Source organism: Moschus berezovskii, chromosome 9 (assembly GCF_049115385.1).
Source record: "Moschus berezovskii isolate FMDL1 chromosome 9, NW_MosBer_1.0, whole genome shotgun sequence".
Classification (NCBI taxonomy): Eukaryota; Metazoa; Chordata; class Mammalia; order Artiodactyla; family Moschidae; genus Moschus; species Moschus berezovskii.
This window is the reverse complement of record NC_142468.1, coordinates 12,405,726-12,427,175: the sequence shown is the minus strand read 5'-3', so window position 1 is coordinate 12,427,175 and position 21,450 is coordinate 12,405,726. Positions and strand designations below refer to the sequence as shown.

Genomic DNA, 21,450 nt, shown 5'->3' with positions numbered 1-21,450 from the left:
ATGCTTGTAAGTGCATTTTGAGCTCCTTGCTCACAAAGCACTTTGTAAATACAAGATATTAATTCTTTGTTGAGGTCTATCCATCACTTACAAGTAGCTAAATATTCTAGATGCCCTTTGGGAAGTACAAGCCCCCTCTTTCTGACTCTTAAAGAGAGTTCATCTGAGTCAAGGCTAGAACAAAATCAGAGTGAGGCTCAAGGAGTTTCCCAACTCCTTGTCTTTAGTGTCTGACTTTGTCTTGAAACTCACCAAGTGTTCTTTGGGGAGAGAGACATTCTGAGCACCTCTGAAAATACCCTAATACTTGAGCCTACCCACATCGATTTTCTTTTGCCTCTAGCTCTAATACATAGTATTCACTCTCTGACTGTTCATTAGACCCACAGTCTCATTTTTTAGTGTCAACAAAGCAATAAAGAAAGCTTTCCCTTCCTTTATTCCAAGACTCAAAACAAAATGCAAAAAATACCTCTGGCATTAATTTTGCACAGACGAATGTTGCTACGATATTCCTATTAGCATGTCCATGTGCCTGACAACATTTCAGATGGTATTAATAGTCTACCTGCAAGCAAGCAGTTTCTGCCAGCCCAGTGCAAATTGCCAGAACCTTTAAGCCACTCTTCCTCAACTTAGCAGCAGTATATCATCATTACCTGTGGCTGGACCCAGAAATCACATTTGTCAATGCCTGAATTGCTCTTTTACTTTCCGTGGTTTTAGAAACCCACTTTGTTTGGGAAATGGGGTTAGCTGAGTGTATTTTAAAAGATGCAGAAATATAAAAAGCCACAACCAGGGGACTTAGGGGATATGTAGGCTGTTTCATTTTCTATGGTCAGTTAATCTTTGAATGATGAACGCTGTGGGACCAAAGGTAACCATACAGTCATCTTTTGATTGGAGGCCATGGAATTAATGCGCTTCCTTTTGATTAGTAGGAATGAATTCAATCATATTAATAATAAATAGTTGTTTAAATAGATTGGAATTTTTTTTCATATCTCAGGGTCTGTATATGCTCTAACTCTTAATATCCTATACTGAGTCCTCTGGTGAACTGGGAAGTAGAGAACCTGAGGCTAAGTGACTTGTTCAAGGTCAAGCAGCTACTAGAGTTAAAACTCAAAGCCAGGTTTGTCTGCACCGTCCAAAGTCATGACCTCCTACACTTTACAGATTGCGATTTTAAGAAAATTAGTATAACTTCTCGGAGACGGCAATGGCAAGCCACTCCAGTACTCTTGCCTAGAAAATCCCATGGACGGAAGAGCCTGCTAGGCTGCAGTCCACAGGGTCACTAAGTGGGACACGACTGAGCGACCTCACTTTCAGTTTTCACTTTCACGCATTGGAGAAGGAAATGGCAACCCACTCCAGTGTTCTTGCCTGGAGAATCCCAGGGACGGGGGAGCCTGGTGGGCTGCCGTCTATGGGGCCGCACAGAGTCGGATACAACTGAAGCGACTTAGCAGCAGCAGCAGTATAACTTCTAATGAATAGGATCTATGATTGGACCAACTGAGTATAAACATGGTATAAAAGTTATTTTATGTGCTATACAAGAGTTTGCTCTATCTTTTCAGCTGAAAGAATTTTTACTTCTTTGGGGCCATCGGCAAGTTTCCAGATTACCTAAAGAGGGACTTAATGTATTGGGAAACTAGTCAAGGGTCAACTTGCTTTCTTTATCTTTCCTTCCTCTGTTCTCTTTTCCTTTTCTTCTAAATGGATTAACCCAAATGTTGCAAATGTGAGCTGTTTCTGCATAAAGGTAGTAGCTGTGTGTATGAACCAGTTGGGCCTTAGTAACTTTTCTCAAAGCATTCTGCTCTTCACAATATTATAATTCAACAGTGCATGGTTGTATGTGTCTCCAGGAACTGAAATATTTGAAAATAGAGTCAATAGTACAAAAGCAAGTGACAATAGGCAACTAATTGTATAAAATATGGATGGTGATACACACACACAAACACACACACACACACACCCACCCCTCTAACTTTTTAAGTAGAATGAAATATGACCAGAACTTTTTTTCTAAAATTCAGTCCCATGTAGGTGAGTGCCAGATCCATATAAGTAATTTAAGAACAGTCTATTTGAAGATTTCATTGTGCAATTTGTAAATTCCTCAGTGTGGCTAAGAACTGTTGTCATTAGATTTTTAGGATCTAATTAGTAATGCACATATGGCTCTTTTTAATGACATTATGACATTACTATTCATAAGGCCATTCTTTTTTGAGGATAGCATCCCTTTCTGTTGAAATATCGATTTTAGTCTTTGTTTCAGTGTTCATACTGGTTGCTATATAAAATGTACAACTAAATGTCATTAAGGATTGGATATGAATGTAAATGGATTTGATGAGGTTTGCTCAGCTTTCAGAGTAGTCCCTGTGTATGAATTCTGATATTTAGAAGGTTGTTTGCTCTTCAGTTAGTCTAACAAATGGGGTTCGGGGCAAATGAACTCATTCTCATGCACAAGTTTCTAAAACATTTCTCACTAATGTTTGAGCTAAATTAAAATAAAAACCAACAAGAACATGAAAAGAGACTAAGAACAATGTTAATGTGGCAATTTAAACCAATTTGGTTTTCCAAATGACCTTCCATCTTTCACAACTTTTAACAGTATGCAAGATCGCTATCCCCACTGCCAGATGCTATCTGTCTGGCATGGAAAACATAAAACTTTTTTCTAAATGTCTTTAAAGCTGAGATGGAGAAGAATGCCTCTCTGTCTTTCACTTTCCGAAGGGTCTAAGGTTGAATCATGGCTATGCTGTCCTCCTAACACATCACTTACTGATTCTCCCCCATTGTTTCTTAGTCGTCTAGCCCATACCATATCTGAAATGATTTTCCATGGAGCTTCATGCTTGACAGATTGAATGGGAGGGGGATACTAAGAAGGACCAAGGCTCCAATGTTTGTGGAAGAAGTAAGTCAATGCAGCTTCTTAATTAAGTTGGTACATATAGAGCTGTCAGTCTGGAACATTCGGTACTTCATATTTTGCCTTGCGTGGTACTAAGAATATTTAGCTTTCTCTTCGCTATTGACTTCACTAATCCATTCTACGGAGAGTGGGAAAAGGTCATTACTACACTTAATATTGCACCAATGACAGTTACAGAAAACCCAGAGTAATAGAATATATTCAAGGTGAATCTGGCATAATCCATTTGGCATTTCCCAGTATGTTGTTGTGACTACAACTTGAGAGAGGTCAAAGCTTATGAAGATGGATGACATCTCTTGTGTAGCTGTCTCCTGTAGGGTAGAATTAGGAGTTACAGAGATATAGGTTCTTTTCAGAAAAACGTATCTTCCTTTTCTATTAGGACATGTGAAAATTAGCCCAACTTTATTTTGGATTAGTAGACTTCTGTGTACCAGATCTACCAGGACGATCATATAATGGTTTCACAGGTATTTATTTATGTTAACAGATAAAGTTTCCTTTTTTTTCACAATGGGCTTATTGAAACACCAAGAAGTTAAGATACCTTTCTATTTTGGCTCCTAGCTGTCTCTTTTTTTCTTCTGTGAGAAATAACAGTTTGAGGAAAACTTTAAATTATATACTGCAATCCAAAATTGTTAGCTGTTCTTTCCATTCATTACATGTTGTCCTTTGATATGTTAATATATTAGGCTTCACGCCAGCCAGATACGGTCTCATAATGTAGGCTGGAAATAGATCCACAGTCTCCTCTTTGATGAGCTTTTTGTTTGTTTTTACTCCTGGGGAGTAAGAATAATGAGTCAGCTCCTAAGACTAATTTGTTCAAAGGAGAAATGAATGGGAAATCTTTTAAATGTACCCAGTAATGCCACCCCTTTACCATCCGGCCTCTCACAGAAAGCAGGTACTAGTCTGGCCACACGCAGAATCTTCTCCACCCATAAAAGCTCCAACATTCAGGGGCCCAGAGATGGAAATAAATGGGGGAATATTTTTATCCACCTGGTGCTAATGCCATCCTAATTCTTTCTAGCTTTTATACTTCTTTATGAATTGCTTTCAAACCACCTGTTTTGAGATTTTGATTTCACTTTTAACACTGGTGATCTGGATTGGGCTTCCTGAAGTTCCAATACTAGAAGGCTAAGAGTCAGAAGTAATTTAGTAGTTCACTAGTTTCTCTTTGGTCTCTGTGAGGTTGGTTGACAAGACAGTAGAGTTCCCAAAGCGTGGCTTCATTATTGTCTGTTTTGAAGCATATTCATTAGGGGTATATTTTCACAATACCACTCTCCAAGTCTGTCCTAATTAGACAAACCATCCAGGGGTGACTTACAAAGGGAAGAAAGGGGGCATACTCACAGTTAAAAGCATTATGTTTGAGCCTTGAAATTAATTAGATATTTCATGCTTGGCAGAAGTATCCCTAACAGCCTTTTTGAATGGAGATGTATTCAGGAAGGACCTCTCATGGTAAGGAAAGAGAGCGAGACCAGGTAAACTTATAAAACCTGTGTCTGTTGGTACTAATAAAACTTAGATGCTCAAAAGCCTGGAAATGCTATACCACTGTATGTATAGCTGCTTTTATTTACAAATGTCTACTTGGGAGTTCCTCTGATTTTAAAATATGGAGCAGATCTGGACCAAGGGATAGAGAGGAGAAGATTTCCATGTGGTACTCTACCTGTTTTACATAGGCAATGGGATGCCAAGGCCCCACTTTGCAGAATAAGAAGTCTCTGTTGGCCATCACGGCTGGAATTGTTTTCTTTGGCAAGGTAGAGCAGTTGCAGACACTTAAGAGGAGAATAAGGAAGTCCAGGGCTCCGTTCTTGACTGTGTTCTGACAGGATACAGTAACGTGAGCGTGGAACATGTGTGACTGGGACACCGAGGGGCCTGATACTCCCAGGTCAGAGGGGTCCTCGTTCCTCCATTGACCCAGTCAAGGTCCAGTTGGAGAGACATGGAGGAGAGAGAGGGTAAACCTTTCTGTGAACAGCCACGCCTCTCGCGGATGCCCGTCCCCAGCCACCTTTCCAAAACCTGATGGAGCACGGCATAGCCAAGAATAACCTGACCTCAAACCTGTCAACCAAGGGCAGAGTGACTTCAGCTCCACCTCCACTAAAGATAAATTGCTATCTATCTCTAAAAAGCTTCATAAAACGCACCAAAAACCCTAGGATGTTTTTGAATGACGCATTGACTTTTCAGATTGTTCTTTAAGCTGTTTTTTAAACTTTAAAGGCAACACTGATAACGAACGGTTCCAAATGGTAAAACAGAAAATCCCCTTCAAATATAACCGGCCCGTAGAAGAGTGGCTGCAGGAAAAAGGTAACTCGCTAGAACTTTCGTTTTAAGATCACTGGACTCTAAACCCTCATTTTTAAAGCCTGCAAATAAATGTTCCTTAAATGATAATCGCCTGCTGCATAAATGACTGTTTTAATTTTCATTATAATTTGTGTCAGCTTCCACCTGCATATGTTGATAAATCATGCTATAATACATTGCCATTAAAATACAGTTAAAGGGACTAACATCTAGTTTTCTATCAGCATGACAACAACCCACAAGAAATTCTAGGAACCTCTAAAAAAAAGAAATGTATTATGGCGATTTAACCACTGCATGACATTATTTGTTAATTTGTTTTAAATTACCTCTTATACCAGAGCTTTCTAAAGAAATTTCCAAAGAACTTGTTAAACTTACATCTTGAGGCTATTTTGGCTTTACTATCTGTAGCATGTTTAGCATCAATAACAACAACAAAAATCATAGATTGACTCGTCATTTAAACTGCTTAAACAAATATTATAAGGGGAGCCATGTTCTTTAACATTTGTTTTTAAACAAGAAAAGAATGAGAAGGATGAATTTTGCCTTCAGAATTAAACTTGCAGAGGCAAATATATTTCATAAGAGGTTAGTGGCATCCTAGTTACTGATGGAAACTAAATAAATAAATAAATAAACTTATTCTACACTTCAGTTGCGTGGTACCCTTGTGTATTTGATACTTATGCAACAAAAGTATAAGTAGTTGGAAAATGAAAGGTTAATGGAAGGCAAAACAGCAGTTTCTCATTTGCCAAACAACCACTTTGTTAATGAAAGAGGGCAGCGGTTATATGTGGTGTTAGAATTTTCTGTGTGGCTCCTCTTCATTGGGAGGTAAACTATTGCCTTTCAATGAAGAAAGACTTCTGACTTAAACAAGCTGGTGACTTTTTTTCCTGAGCCAGTAGCTACTCTTGTAGTTTGAGTGTTTTTTTTTTTTTCTTAAGGAGATCTTAAGTGAGTTTTTAAAATATGTAGAGATTTGATTGAGTTATTTATAAAAAGTAATGGGATATGTTAATATGCAACGTAAAAAAAAGACAAAGGACTACTACAGTTGCAAGTTGAGTGAAAGCATTCAGAACTTTAAACACGGAAAATCCTCACTGAGTCTTAACTGTTTGCCCTGTTTTTAACGTACGTGGTCTAATTAAAAATAAATTAAGAATAACTCTAAAAAGCAAATAATTTTGTTTAGTAATCACCAGCTCATAAAGTCCCTTTAACATTAGAGATGATGATGGCCTCAATTCTTAAAACGGAAAAGACAATTTAGATGCATGTCTGAGTCTCATGTGCCTGAGAAAATTTTTTTTGTTTCTTTCAATTTTATGTTAATAATATTTTATTTTACTCCATTGCCTTTTGAAGTCTAAGTTCAATAGCATGCCAGGCATTTTCATTTGTATTAATCATTTTAAAGTTATTAGTAGGCTTTTAGTTTTTCTTCCAATAGCATTGTTATCAGTTGGCTTTTATATAGAAGGATGCTTCCAAACACGCAGTAGAGGTTGAATGGGTGGGACTGGGTTGGGGTGGTTTGGGTGGGAGGAAGCGAGGAATTCGTTTCTTAACTGAATATGTATGTTTATATATGCAAATAATATTGAAAAGAATTCTATGCGAACTGGGGGGTTCTCCCTTCTACATTATTTTAGCCAAAATCACTTTTTTGTTTCATTTAGGTAAGTAACACCTATTCATTCTATTGCTTTATCTCTTCCTCTGTCTAGCCAACTTTCCCTTCAAAGAAATAGAAAATGTATACCAAAAGACCTTGCAAGGACAAGGAGTTAAAAAAGGGTGAATCCAGAAAGATGATTAGGCAGAGCCATTAGTCAGTACTTGGACTGCTCTGTCACTTGGGCAGAAACAGTTGTTTCTGTCATTGGAGAGGATCCCAACGCATCCCCTAGCTTGTTTTCTGGCGCTGTCTGCTATTGACTGACTTTCTGACCTTAGACAATCCACTTAACCTCTTTATATCTCAGATTTCCCATCTGAGGAGAGGAGAAATAATACTGCCTATTCCCCAAGGGTGTTCTGAGGTTTAATTAATTAGTCTTTGTGCAACAGTGACTGGAAACATGCAAAGGTTTAATTTAAGCAGTATGTGAACTTGCTGTCCAAATGAGGGAGCATTTAATGACTTCCAAGAGGATGGGCACCCAAACCAAAACACAAAATAACCTGCTACAAAGCCCGTACTGGTATTACAATCAGATTTTGTATTATTGGTGATAGATTGGAATCCATTATCAGATTGAAATGCAGATATAATAGTGGTCATCCCGTATTGAAAAAAAAAAAAAAATGATCATAATGAGTGACGATAAGGAGACCTGGCACTGATTTTGAGAAATCCTGGGCAGATGGTACAAAGTTCCGTGGTCGGTCCCATATGTCCTTCACAGGGAGAGGGTTGTGATGACTATTTCTCACTTACTCACTTACTCCTGCTTCCTTGAGAGAGAGAAATTGATCAGGGGAAAAGATGGCAGAAGACTTGAATATTCCACTATTCCTTTAGTGCCTGCCAACATTACTATTAACCACCTAATCTAAGGTACAGAGGGCTAGGAAAGGGGTTTAGAACATAACAAAAGCAGATCCAGCCAGAAATAAATATGTTTAAATAAACATGTTTATTTAAACAAAGACCCGAATACTTCCTATGTCGTGATGGATACCTGAAACATATACTCTCCCTCCCTGGTTACTCCACCAGTATCTTGTTCTCAAGAAATGATTAGTCAGATCTCTCTGTGAAAGCAGGAAGAGCCAGAAATGAAGCTGTGGTTTAATTGCATAGCCCAGGAAACGTCTTGCCTTGCTCCACACTTGGGTCTGTCTTGAACCAGCAGAGACCACTTTTTGGAGTGGACTGTGGCAACTGGAATAAAGGAGATGCATCATTTCTAGCCAGTGTAATTCAGCTTTGCATTTCAATTCTCTCTGACCTTCCTTTTATTTGTAAGCATAGGCGGAATAACATCACTAGGAAAATAAGATGAAGACCATTATAGATGTGGAGTACTTCTGAGAATATTAGAAATGCAAAATCTACTGTAGTCAGTTATAACCATCAACTGATCTTCAGTGCTGGGCTATATATAAAAAAGGCAATGAATAAATATTATGGTTGGCCAACAGCTATGTGAATGGAAGTGATATGGCATTGGGGCTATCTGGTGCAAGACACTAAAATTTAGCCCTACAGATCTCCTATTAGGCAACTTCTTATTATGTTAAGCTACTCCAAATGCCTGTGCAAAGCTGAGAGCATATTTATTCTCCCCTTCCATCATGGCATTTTGTTCAGTAGTAAGCTTAGGGCTCCCAGAAAAAAAAGCTGTTGTCAAAAAACTAAATAGAAATGAGGTATGAGCTCCAGGCCATTACTCAGCATTATTGTGCATTGAACTTTTTGCTGCATCTCATATGAAAAATGAGAGGTCAAAGAATAGGCAATGATGTGTGTGCACGGGGCACTGAAGGAATTGATGGGAAAAGAAATGGAAATCTATTAGATCTGTTTGATTAGTCCCTTAGGATCTGGGCAATTTTGTTATTAAAGCCAACAGATTCCATTTTCATGCTCCACATATTTTTATAGACATTATTTTCACTGTAACAAAATTATCTGGCCAATTCTCCATAGTGTAGTGTTTAAAGCTCCCAAAGGGGTATTATTTATAAACCATTCTTGACTAATATGCCCTTAAGAGTTGCCTGATGAGTGGACTGGGCTTTTGTACAAAGAGTTCCCACCGAGTAGAGGCGTTTTCCCTTTTCTCCCTCTTCCATTTCACCCATTTTTATATATTGAGAAGGGATTCCACATTATATACTAGAAATTCAAGGATACTAATCATTATATAGATTTAAGGGCTTCCCAGGTGGTGCTAGTGGTAAAGAACCTGCCTGCCAATGCAGGAGACGTAAGAGACATGAGTTCAATCCCTAGGTTGGGACGATCCCTGGAGGAAGAAATGGCAACCCACTCCAGTATTCTTGCCTGGAGAATCCCATGGACAGGGGAGCCTGGTGGGCTACAGTCCATGGGGTTGCAAAGAGTTAGACATGACTGAAGCAACTTAGCATGCATACAGACATATAGACTTAAATACCATATAATAATAGTGGTAGAAATTATGAACCTAAATATCACAGTATGTCTCTATTCATATTAGAGATTATAGAGCAAAGATCTCAGTCTTTAAAAAAACATACTCCTTTCAGTTAAACAGGTGAGTATAATAGAACATTGTTTTTAGTCATTAATGGCTAAAATAATTCCAGCAAGATTAAGGGTGACTGGAGCATTGTTTGACTGAAATGGAGGAAAAATTCAAAAAAGATAAACTTAATTCCATTAAAAAAAGTTTTTCCATCTTTCTCCATATGGAAAAGCAGACAAATAATCTGGAGAAACAAGTCTCCAGAATAGAAGTCTTTGTCCTTCAAAAGCTAGATTTTTCTGGGAAAGATCTCAAGCTTAAGAAAAGCTTTTTAAAATAAGGATAGTTGGGGTGTAAGATAAGTTGACTTATACCATTCTGTGTTCTGCCATGATTTCATTCTGATGGTTTTCTGTACACAGGGCATAAATGCTTCCCCAAATGGGAACTAACAATAAAGTGAGCTACTGTGTCTTCAATCCATTAACATACCTGTGTGTCATTTTATGGTGTTTTATGTGTAGCCTTTTTCATTAACACCTATCCCTCCTCTTAAAATTCACTGATTTTGAATGACGTCATTTCTCTTTCCCCCTTTCTCGTGGACATAATCAATGCATACTTATTTTCCATACCTTTGAGAGAGATTTAGTTTTGTGACCATGGTCTCTCCCCTTCCCCAAATGAATAAAGACGGGAAATAATCTGTCATGAAGTTTATGAAATAGCAAGTATAGATAGAATATTATACATTAGGAAAATTTCTAGGAAATCTTTTATTTCCTAGAGGTGTTTATTTTTATAAGTACACAATAGGTGCAGGTCTCTTAATTAAAATCTAATTTAATTTCAGTTAATTATCAGACCTAATTTTTTAGTTCAGTGTGCTGAGTTACCCCACTGAGTTTTTATTTGCCCTATATAATTCTTCATCGTTTTCATTATGTTACTTTGTAAGTTAAAAAAGTTAGTACAATAGGTATTTATAATTTATTATTATAATCACCTGATTTGGGTTGTTTTCTTTTTCTGTCATCCACAACTCTACCCTGGAAGGCTGCAGTACCACTCGTCATTGAAGCAAGATTTCTCCTGCTTCACAATAAACAAGTAGAGATTCAATTATTCAGGTTGTCTAGGATATTCAGCTAGACAGTGGAAGAGATAAATATAGGGAAATGTTATTTGCCAATGTCTAGATTGAATTTTTGTTACTTGCCAATACCTATACTGAATTTTTGCTATCCAATTTTCTCCCCTTCAGTTGCTCAAGGAAGCCTGTTTTGATGTCTGGTCCATTCAGACCAGGTAAAGCAAACAGAGAAAAATGTATGGGAATAATGATGTTTCCTCCACCCAACCCACTAGGCCGGCAGTTAACCATCTTCAACACCCAGGCGCAAATAGCTATCGGCGGAAAGGACAAAGGACGCCTCTTCCAAGGCCAGCTTTCTGGGCTCTATTATGATGGTTTGAAAGTACTGAACATGGCGGCTGAGAACAACCCCAATATTAAAATCAATGGCAGTGTCCGGCTGGTGGGAGAAGTCCCATCAATCTTGGGAACAACACAGACGACCTCCATGCCACCAGAAATGTCGACCACTGTCATGGAGACCACCACTACAATGGCTACGACCACCACCCGCAAGAATCGCTCTACAGCCAGCATTCAGGTAAGCCTCTCTCCAACATCTCCTGGATTCTGCATCTGTTGTCTTTGAAACATTGCTATCATGGTCAGTGTTGCTTTGCAGCTAAAGTGTCTGAATTGCTGTGTTTGTAGGAAGGACACCTAGAGGTGCTCATAGTAGTAACACCCAGGAGTAGAGAAAGACAAAGTAATTGTTAGAGAAATTATAAATGTCTGGGGCACCCATGTGGGTTATTATTCTTATTATATCCATCACTGAAATGGTAAAGCTGTTATTCAAGGTGAGAGATGGAAAACATTTTCACTATACATACTCTCTCCTCTCATTTTATTACCTTTCTTTTCAACAGCAGAAAAAGAAAAGGAGGAAAAGAACATTTGTTATCATAGGAAAGACTATATTCTAGTTAAATTCTATTTGCATCCTCCTGATGGCTTAGTATTGGGACATGAATTATTCATTTCTGAGGCCATGGGGTAGCATTAAATCCAGGGTAGATGAAGCTGAAGTTTCCATCAATCTTTATAAAATGCAATGTTTGTATTTGATAAATGTTGATTAATTACTTGCTATTTTTGGTCTACTTTGTTTCTTTTACGTTGTATTGACCAAAATCCTAATTATATTAGCAAATTTGAAGGTCTGAGTTTAACTATGTAGGGAGTCCTTAGTTTTTGTTAATGTTTTTGTTTTGTCACTTAAAAGTAATTGTAGCCAAGCTAAAGCTTAATGTTTTGCTGATTACCTTGGCTTCTCATAAATCTAGATATTAGAGGGTAGAAAGTTAGTTGAATTATTAGCCTTAAATGCTCTGGCAAAAAATAAGACATTCCAATTGCTCATGGGGAGTTGACCCCTAGCCTAGTTAGTGTCTGGGGTCGCGGAGAGTCGGACACAACTGAGCGACTGAACTGAACTGAACTAGTTAGTGTCTGTAGGAGATTCGGTAGATCAGTACTTGTCCTTTCTGTTTCTTGGTTTAAGACGTTATCCAGGGATTCAATTGAGTCTTTGACATCACCTTTCCATTGATTTCACTGGGCACTGTAAACCTAAAGTCAATAATCAATTAAATCTCTGATGTGTTCTCATTCTTCTGAATTAATTTTATGTGAGTTAGGTAGTGGTAAAATTGTCTTCCTTTTCCCTTGTGTTTGAGTAGACATAGCCAGAGAGCTGCTTACATGATTCCACAGGAAGAATTGGAAGCTGGTTCACAGATGATGTTATCAGGTCATTTTTGTGTGTGTTAGAAAGGCTGCTGAGAAGCCAGTTACGTCACAGTCTTAGAGTTGCACATGTTGTTACATTCATACCTATGTCCATGCTCAAAAAAAACAGCTTCTTCTCCACTGATATTAAAGCAATAACTCCTGACACTTCACTCTACTCACTGAAAAGAAGATAAAAGGCAATATGTATTTCTATTATGACTCCTCATAGCTCGAGAGCAGATCTGTTTATTGTTGGTGAAAGGAGAGTTCTGTCCGCACAGGTCTGGTTCTTTCTGTCAGAATACATTCCACTAAATCTGTGGGAAGCAGAGGAGCAAATGGCTTTTTCTTCATAAAAATGGATGGTCCTGTAGTCTTTTTTTGAGGCCATGTTTTTACTGACCTCAGAAGGATTTAATGTTACATGGGGATTCAGGGACTAAGCCATAATAATGATCAGTTTGGGGCCTTCCCTCCAGGGGCAAATACATAACTGGGAGTAGATAAGTATTTGTGCAAATGAAGAAAGCCTAGGATAGAAGGTACAAAAGTCTTGTAAGCGGTTCTGATTCTAGACATCATTGGACCTATTGTCATTTGAGAGAACAACAGCTGTGGACAGCTGGCGATGTCATCTCTGACAGCCTCCTTTCTGATGTGTCTCTGTTTCTTTAGTCCAGTAGTAATTGGATCACATCTGCATGGCTTTCCTTTTGCTTCTAAAGACAAGGCTATAAAAATGAGTTATAAACCTGTTGATGCTTGTTGTTTTTAAGAGTGTATAAAACCATAAAGTGCTATTGGAGAAAAACCAACAGATGAGCAGAATTGGAATAGATTGGAATGAGAGATTTAAAAGCCCCATATTCTTTGTAAAGATTACTTAAAGGAAATAACTATGCCAAGGGTTTTGAACTTTTTGTTCGGCCAACCAGCCATAAGAACTTTGCCTTGGCCTCTGGAAAAAACTTAGGATGGACAGGTAGATACTGCTATATTTAAAATGGATAACCAACAAGGACCTACTGTATAGCACATGGAATTCTGCTCAGTGTTATGTGGAAGCCTGAATGGGAAGGACTTTGAGGGAGAATGGATCCATATATATGTGTGGCTGAGTCTCTTTGCTGTCCACCTGAAAGCATCACAACATTGTTAATCAGCTATACTCCAATACGAAATAAAGTGTCTAGTGAATTAAAAAAAAAAAAAAAGGTTAGCAACAGTGAACACCCGCACACATAAAACTCAATAGCCTGCCTGTCTGCAAGTCTGCCCCTTAAGTACATTCTGTAGATCATATCAAGCTTGTGTTAGGCGTGTGGACCCAACAACCCTTAGATTCTATCCAGGGTTTTAGACAGTTTCCAGACTATAAAGACTTTGGGTGAAGAAAGTCACTCTCAGAAGTTCTCATGTGCCCTGTGTGAGCCAACTAATTTTCCTGGATGAAATGGATTCATAAAGATTTGAGCTCTGAGTAGCATTGAAACATACATTTCCATCTGTAAAATAGATAGTCAGGGGGGATTTGCTGTATGATGCAGGGACCTCAAATCCAGTGCTCCCTGACAATCTAGAGGGGTGAGATGGGGTGGGAGGTGGGATGGAGGTTCAAGAGGGAGGGGACATATGTATACCTCTGGCTGATGCATGTTGATGTATAGCAGAAACCAGCACAATATTATAAAGCAGTCATCCTCCAATTAAAAATAAATTAATTTGATTTAAAAATTTTGATTTCTGAGAAATCTTCAGGAAAAAAAAGAGGTGAGGAAGACTGGATTTCATGTCCATAGATTCATCATTCACGTTTTCACCTATGTGTGAAATCTTACAGCCATTTCCAAGTGGCTCTGTTCTGTCCTCCTTGGCTTTGATAATATTGCTAGAATAGAGTTGCCCTAAAATCTGACTCTTCCAGGAGAAACAAAATAAGCATGTGCATTCACAAGTATAAATATCTGGTTATTTAAAAATCCACTGGTTATTTCTTTAAGCATAAGGTAAAAAAAAAATCATTTGAACAGTTCATTTCTAATAGACGTTGGTTAATGTTGATTTCAGATCAAAGGAAAACTGCAAAGTGCTTTTAGTGATGCTCTTGGCCATGTGTGAAGGTGAACAAAGAGTTTTTGAACTGATGGCCCTCTAATGCTCCAGCCTCCTGGAAATAATTAGCATTTTGATCTTTCTAATGGGGACAACAGAGAATGAGATGGCTGGATGGCATCACCGACTCTGTGGACATGAGTTTGAGTGAACTCCGGGAGTTGGTGATGGACAGGGAGGCCTGGCGTGCTGTGATTCATGGGGTCGCGGAGAGTCGGACACGACTGAGCGACTGAACTGAACTGAACTGGATGCACTAGTATGTTACAAAATACTTGTGAATTACATGGACTGTGTTCCATTACTCACAGGTATGGTGCCAAGCACTAAATCTTTACCCTACATTAAGAAGGATGTCTCTGGTTAATACCCTGATTGAGAAAGAAAATTAAGGTTGAGAGAAGAGCTGGGTACGTTGAGAAAGCAAATGGATGAGTGATAATTCTCAAAGATCTGGCACTTAGTAGGTGCTCAAACATTTGTTGAATAAATCTGAAAACAAGATAGGCTTTATAATGTACTTTATCATTTAACAATCAGAAGTGGCATGGCTTATGGAAGATTTCCCCTCTAAGATGATCACTGGGCTTTGGACAATTTAATTTCTTCCACCCCCCAGTGGTAAAACTATAGAAGGCTGATGAAATGCATGTACTTGAAGGCAGATTGTCTAAGTTTGGAACCTAGTTTCCTCTTCGTATTAGCTAAGCGACCCTGGGGAGGTCACATATGTTGTGGTTACCTAGCTGTGGAAACAACCTGTCATCATTTAGTAGCTTGAAACAATTATGTCGTTAGATCTCATAGTTTTATGGGTCAGAAATTTGGGCAGGGCTCAGCTGGCAAACACTGAAGGCCAAAGGAGAAGGGGGAGGCAGAGGATGAGATGTTTACATAGCATCACCGACTCAGCGGGCATGCGTTTGAGCAAACTCCAGGAGACACTGAAGGACAGAGGAGATTAGTGAGCTGTCCGAGGGGCTGCAAAGAGTCGGACATGACTCAGTGACTGAACAACAGTAAAAACAGCAAGGCAATTCTCCTGCCTTACGTGGAACTGGCTGAGGTCACTTAGTGGCTACTCTGGGCTGGGGGCTCTGGCTTCACACGTGCACCTGGAGCCTCAGTGCATGAACTGGACTCAGTTGTGAACATTTCCCTCTCCGTGTCTCTAGGACTCCTTTCATGGAGGCTTAGGTCTCGTGGAGAGAGTTTTCCAAGTCTTGGATACATGGAGAAAGGAGCAGATCTCAGGTTGATTGAAGGTACAAAGCTAAATTGACAGAGTCAGAGATGATGATTCCGAGAGAGATAGCCAAGTTCAACTAGAACAGAGAGTGTACAGAGGAGTGTTGGTGGGAGATCGGAGACTCAGATTCTGAGTGTCTTGGCTTAAACCTCCCTCAAACAGAAGAGGTCCTAGAGGGGAGAACTAGATCAGGTTCCCTGTGGGTTTCACTACCAGAGATGCCCCCGAATTCACGCAGGCATGTCCATTACCTAACATCTGCCCCCAGTGCTGGTGAGTGACTATTGTGATAGGTCAGTTTCTAAAATGGAAAAGTTCAATTCAGGCTACACTCACACTCCTGAATCTTCAATCAGGACAGAAGGTAAAAGTGAGAAATAAAAGTCTTTTAGGGATCACTGTCAGCCACCAGGACCAAAATGTTCCTGCAAGAGGCCAAGAGGAAAATAGTTCCAAGAATAAGGCGTATTCTCTTCCCTTAGTGCTCTAGACCAAGTTATTAGTCAAGAAAGAACTCGGTGTGTTCTGAGCAGATCACCATTTGGAATCGTTTATAAGCTTTTAGCAGGAGACGTATCGTGACCCACTTTTTCTGAACTGGGCATTGGTAAAGTCACCTTGGCATTGGCCAGGGCTGCCTGACACCAGAAAATTAGCAGAAAATCACAACACTCAGCCTGGACTGGAACTACTCCCAATAAACAATAGAAATGAACGATGTAAAAGCTTCATGAGATTTCATTCTTATCTCGAACTCAGAAGTTTGGTGGGAAAAACGTGAACCACTTTCAAAAATTGCAGAAGGAAGCCACAGTTTTTCAGGTTTTGTAATAATATCTTCGTGGAAAGTCCTCTCCATGGTCTGCTTTTATGCTGGGGACAGTCAGAAGCACCCTCAGCCTTGATATTACTTATAAGAAAACAAAACAAAGCAAAACTTGTGATTAAAAAGTTGATCCTTCATATGTATGTGTATGGCTGAGTCACTTTGCTGTTCACCTGAAGCTATTACAATATTGTTAATTGGCTATACTCCAAAATAAAATTAGAAGTTAAAACAGACAAAAAACCAGTAGGCTAACCTGCCAAAAAAAAAAAAAAAAAAACAGTTGATCCTTCTCACTGCATGTTCCTGATGGAGTCCCAGTGTGCTGAAGGGAAGAGAGAGCAATTAGAGTCAGAATTTCTAGTTGGACCCTACATTTTTCCAGTTTTTTAGCTATATATCTCTGGGTGAGTTGATTAGCCCATCTAAACTTCAGTTCTATTATCTATAATCACCTGATGCAAAGAACTGACTCATTTGAAAAGACCCTGATGCTGGGAAAGATTGAGGGCAGGAGGAGAAGGGGACGACAGAGAATGAGATGGTTGGATGGCATCATTGACTCAATGGACAAGAGTTTGGGTGGACTCTGGGAGTTGGTGATGGACAGGACAGGGAGGCCTGGCGTGCTGAGGTTCATGGGGTCGCAGAGAGTCAGACACGACTGAGAGACTGAACTGAATTGAATTATCTATAAAATGGGTTCAACAGCATCTTTACCATAGGCTCGTTGTGAGTAATACATGCAGCCAGATGTGGAAAGAACTTAGGCCATGCCCTATTCCATAAGTTTTCACTAAATGCTAGACATTCAGAAAACCACTTCAACCCGAGAGACTCTCCCAGGACTCACAGATCCTCATAGAGCTTAGCCTCCTTGTATGGTTGGATAAGCACAAAAACAATTTTGTCTATACCCACACAAACCCATTATCACCCAGAATTTCCTTTGAGGGTTCCAGATTGAATCATAGCCCTGAACTCATCAATTAGAAGGAATTTATGGAGTGGGAGTTAGCTGAGTGGTTATTACATACAAAGCTTTTTGTTAGGACGAAGCGTGTGAAGCTGTCAGTTTTGTAGGAGCAGAGTGGGCGGATATCAGCAACTTCATATGGTTCCACAAATACATGACACCTTCATTTTCAGTACATTGTTATCCATGGGGTTTTGAGATTCTGGCTGACACAGGTTTCTGAAGGTTCTTTGAATAATCAGACTGTCTTGGATTGGGATACAAGATTCATCTACCTTATTCCAAATACCATGCTCTAATAGGAGGTAAATTATGTTATACTTACCCCCCAAATTACCCCTCTGGGCCCCTCTACCTTTTCCCTGCTACCATCAGCTTGATAGAAGTCAGACAAGGAGTCCACACAGTTTTCCATCCCTTGCTTTAACCAGAGACAACAGAGCCTCCAGGGGAAGTTTATTTTAGGATCAGGGCTCAACTAATATTGATTAACAGCCTTGCATAACGGTGGGGCTCCAGGGCTCATTCCTTTCCTGCCAAGCCTTATAACTGGGGGAGGCAATGAAGATTTGTCTGTCTAATTAGACTTCAGCTGCCAGCCAAGAAATACCTTCTGTTTCCTCTTTACCCTCATGCAGGTACTTTTTTTCCCCTCTTGGAGAATAATTGGGGGGTGGGGTGGGGAGGAAATGGACTCTAATTTACTCATTACCTAGTAGAACCCTCCAGTGACATTTTCTCTCTGGAATTGCATGGTTCTACTGCTGCTGCTGCTAAGTCACTTCAGTCATGTCCGACTCTGTGTGACCCCATAGACAGAAGCCCACCAGGCTCCCCCGTCCCTGGGATTCTCCAGGCAAGAACACTGGAGTGGGTTGCCATTTCCTTCTCCAATGTGTGAAAGTGAAGTCGCTCAGTCGTGTCCGACCCTTAGCGACCCCATGAACTGCAGCCCACCAGGCTGCTCCATCCGTGGGATTCTCTAGGCAATTGCATGGTTCTAATGGGGGAAAAAAGGAACTTGATGGGTTTACCTACCTCTTAAAGACTTATGTGTCAGCAGTACAAATAGATCAGTAGTTCCCAAAGCTGAAAAAGTCCCTGAAAGGATCTCTGAGAAGGTCCTCATCACATACAGGCAGGAAATCTGCAAGATGCTCAGATAAGTTGTAGAGATGCCCTTCTAATTAGCATATAATATTTATAGGGTAGAATCACTGACCAGAACTGCAAATAAAGCACTGGATCTTATTTTCAGCCATCTGAATAGCTGAGAGGGTCGTGCAGTCAGGGCTTGGCTACTCACTATGGAGGTCTTCAAATGTTTCTTTTTCCTTTTTGCAGTTGCGCAATGTGGGATCTTTAGTTGAGGCATGTGAAGTCTTAGTTGCCACATGTGATACCTAGTTCCTCCACCAAGGATCTAACCCTGGCCCCTCCGTTAGGAGCATGGAGTATTAGCCACTGGACCACCAGGGAAGCCCCCGAAATGTTTCTAAATTTCTTAGTGATTGCCCAATCATCTAACAGACTACTTGGCCGAGTATAGTCTGTAATTTACCGTGGGCTGTATGGATCTCTTCCCTGCTCTCTCTCTCTGACCCTGTTTTCTGCCTTCTTGCTCCAGGCAAACAGGTCTTCTTGATCTTCCTTGAACTTAGATCCAGGAGAAGGGAGAGACGAGCGAGGGCCATGCAGTTGCAGAGTCTGATTTTGTCTCTGTTTAACATGTTGATTTTTTGCTGATCAAGGATTTTTTTTTTTATGCATTGATGCTGACTTCAAAACATTGCAATAAAGTATTGTTTATCTCTGATGATTGAATTTGAGGCCATTCCTTTAAACGTTACACAGTAGATGAGTGCCTCCTCCTTAGTCCCAGCTCTGCTCAAAGGTGCCAAGCACACCTGTGGCGCTCCCCTCGCAGCTGCTTCTGCCAGGTGCAGCTCTTCCCAGTGATTGAGTGCCTCACTGTGTGAAGACTTCTGCCCATATGGCACCTTCCGCAGTGGTCCTCCTGGACCATCCCGAGAAACAGCACTCCGCTCCCTGTCGTCTTATGCTTCGTGGTCTCTCAGAGCAGTCATCTCTACCTGACATGATAAAGTCTTGAAACATACCAGATCTGACCATGTTAACTGACCAGGAGGCCACCCATAAGGAACCCAGTAGGATGAAGTACCATCAGTTACTATGAGAGAGTGATGTGGGGCTGGTTTGAATGAGTTTCCGAAGCTGGATTGAATGACATGCCATGTTGAGTGGGCTTCGCAGTCTCCTGTTCTGAACCCTCTAGATTTCTGCCTGCATGGTGTGCCATGGTTTCCTCAGTGACAATCGGAGATACAAATAATTTAAGCCAAAGCCTCACAGATGCGTTGTAAGAATTGATACAAATGCATGTCATCTCTATTTGGTGAAAGGTGAGTTCTAGGATGGCAAGATACTCGTTTCAGGTGCTATCAGGGCACAGAGTAAGCCCTCGGTCAGTATTGCTGGAGACAGATGGATAGACAGCAATCCACTAGCACCTTTTCAGGGAGTACACAGGTCTTATGATGCTCACAAACTGAATCCCACTTCCAAGCGCTATCCCTGCCTCCGCCGCCTCGAGAGGCCCGTGCTCTGGCTCTCTGATGAGGCTCACCAGTAGGAATGGTAGTCAGCAGAGGTTTGTTTGTTTGTTCACGGGATGGAACCGGTGCCCTCTGCAGTGAAAGCACAAAGTCCTAACTGCTGGACCAAGAGGGAATGCCTTCAGCAGTGGTTTTGCTGTTCTGGGCTCCTTGCCTTATACAGTTGCTGAGTCTGATCTTGTCTCTATTTAACATGTTGATTTTTTGCCCATCAAGAAATCTTAACAATAAGAGTACAGAGATGTCTCCTTGTATCTGGTATGTGAGATTGTTCTTGTTGGTTTCTGGTCTTAAATTCTCTTTCCTTAGAAATTATTTGCTATCCTAATAGCAAAGGCAGTTTATAGCACTTAGAGTTTTCAAAGCAATTTTGAAAATGTAATCTCACCCAGTTTCCCAGTCCAATTTGTTTGCCATATTCCATTCCCAAATTATTTAATTCTTCAGTTCAGTTCAGTCGCTCAGTCATGTCCCACTCTTTGCGACCCCACGAATCACAGCACGCCAGGCCTCCCTGCCCATCACCAACTCCCGGAGTTCACAATTCTCCTAAAACCTACCTTTGTATATATCAGCAAATAAAAACTATATTAATGGACTGCTGCTTCTACTCTGTTCTATTGGTATGGATAGAAAATTAACCAACGGCTAATTTACCTGGTTGTGCATATGTGGGTAGGAGTCTTCTATCCACTTTAAGTTACTTTTTTTGTTTTTCTCTAATTAAGTTGGTGATTCAGACAGTAAAGAATCTGCCTGCAATGCAGGAGACCTGAGTTTGACCCCTGGGTTGGGAGGATCCCCTGGAGAGGGGAATGGCTACCCGCTCCAGTATTCTTGCCTGAGAAATCCCATGGCCAGAGGAGTATGACAGAATACAGTCCATGGGGTTGCAAAGAGTCAGATTCAACTGAGCGATTAACAACAGCAAACAGCTCAGTATGTTGTGAAAGTGAAAGTGAAAGTGTTCGCTGCTCAGTCGTGTCTGACTCTTCGTAACCCCGGCCAGGCTCCTCTGTCCGTGGGATTCTCCAGGCAAGGATACTGGAGTGGGTTGCCATTTCTATGAAACTCTTTATTCCTGGTCTTGACTCTGTGGTTTATGTGGCTCCATAGTGTGTGATCCTTTGAAAAGAAGATTCTGGAAGATACTGTGAGAAGTCACTAGATCGAGAGAAGGAATAATCTCTACGTAGCTCCTCACTCAACATTCATGACCTGGCACAGTGCCAGACACAAAGTGGGGCTCAATCAGTGTTTGTTGAA

The 21,450-nt window shown here is 40.3% G+C and overlaps 1 protein-coding gene across 13 annotated transcripts in view; it reads left to right on the top strand.

Annotated features, from left to right (window-relative positions):
- Positions 1-21,450, top strand: part of NRXN3 (neurexin 3) — a 1,766,916-nt gene that overhangs the window by 1,584,476 nt on the left and 160,990 nt on the right. For 9 of the 13 annotated variants that reach the window (XM_088840264.1, XM_088840265.1, XM_088840263.1 and 6 more), the window contains 2 exons: positions 5,237-5,326; positions 10,885-11,192. In XM_088840264.1, coding sequence (XP_088696390.1) covers positions 5,237-5,326; positions 10,885-11,192 — 398 coding nt within the window. The remainder of the gene's footprint in view (positions 1-5,236; positions 5,327-10,884; positions 11,193-21,450) is intronic. The other 4 variants (XM_088840266.1, XM_088840269.1, XM_088840271.1 and 1 more) reach the window with 1 other exon arrangement.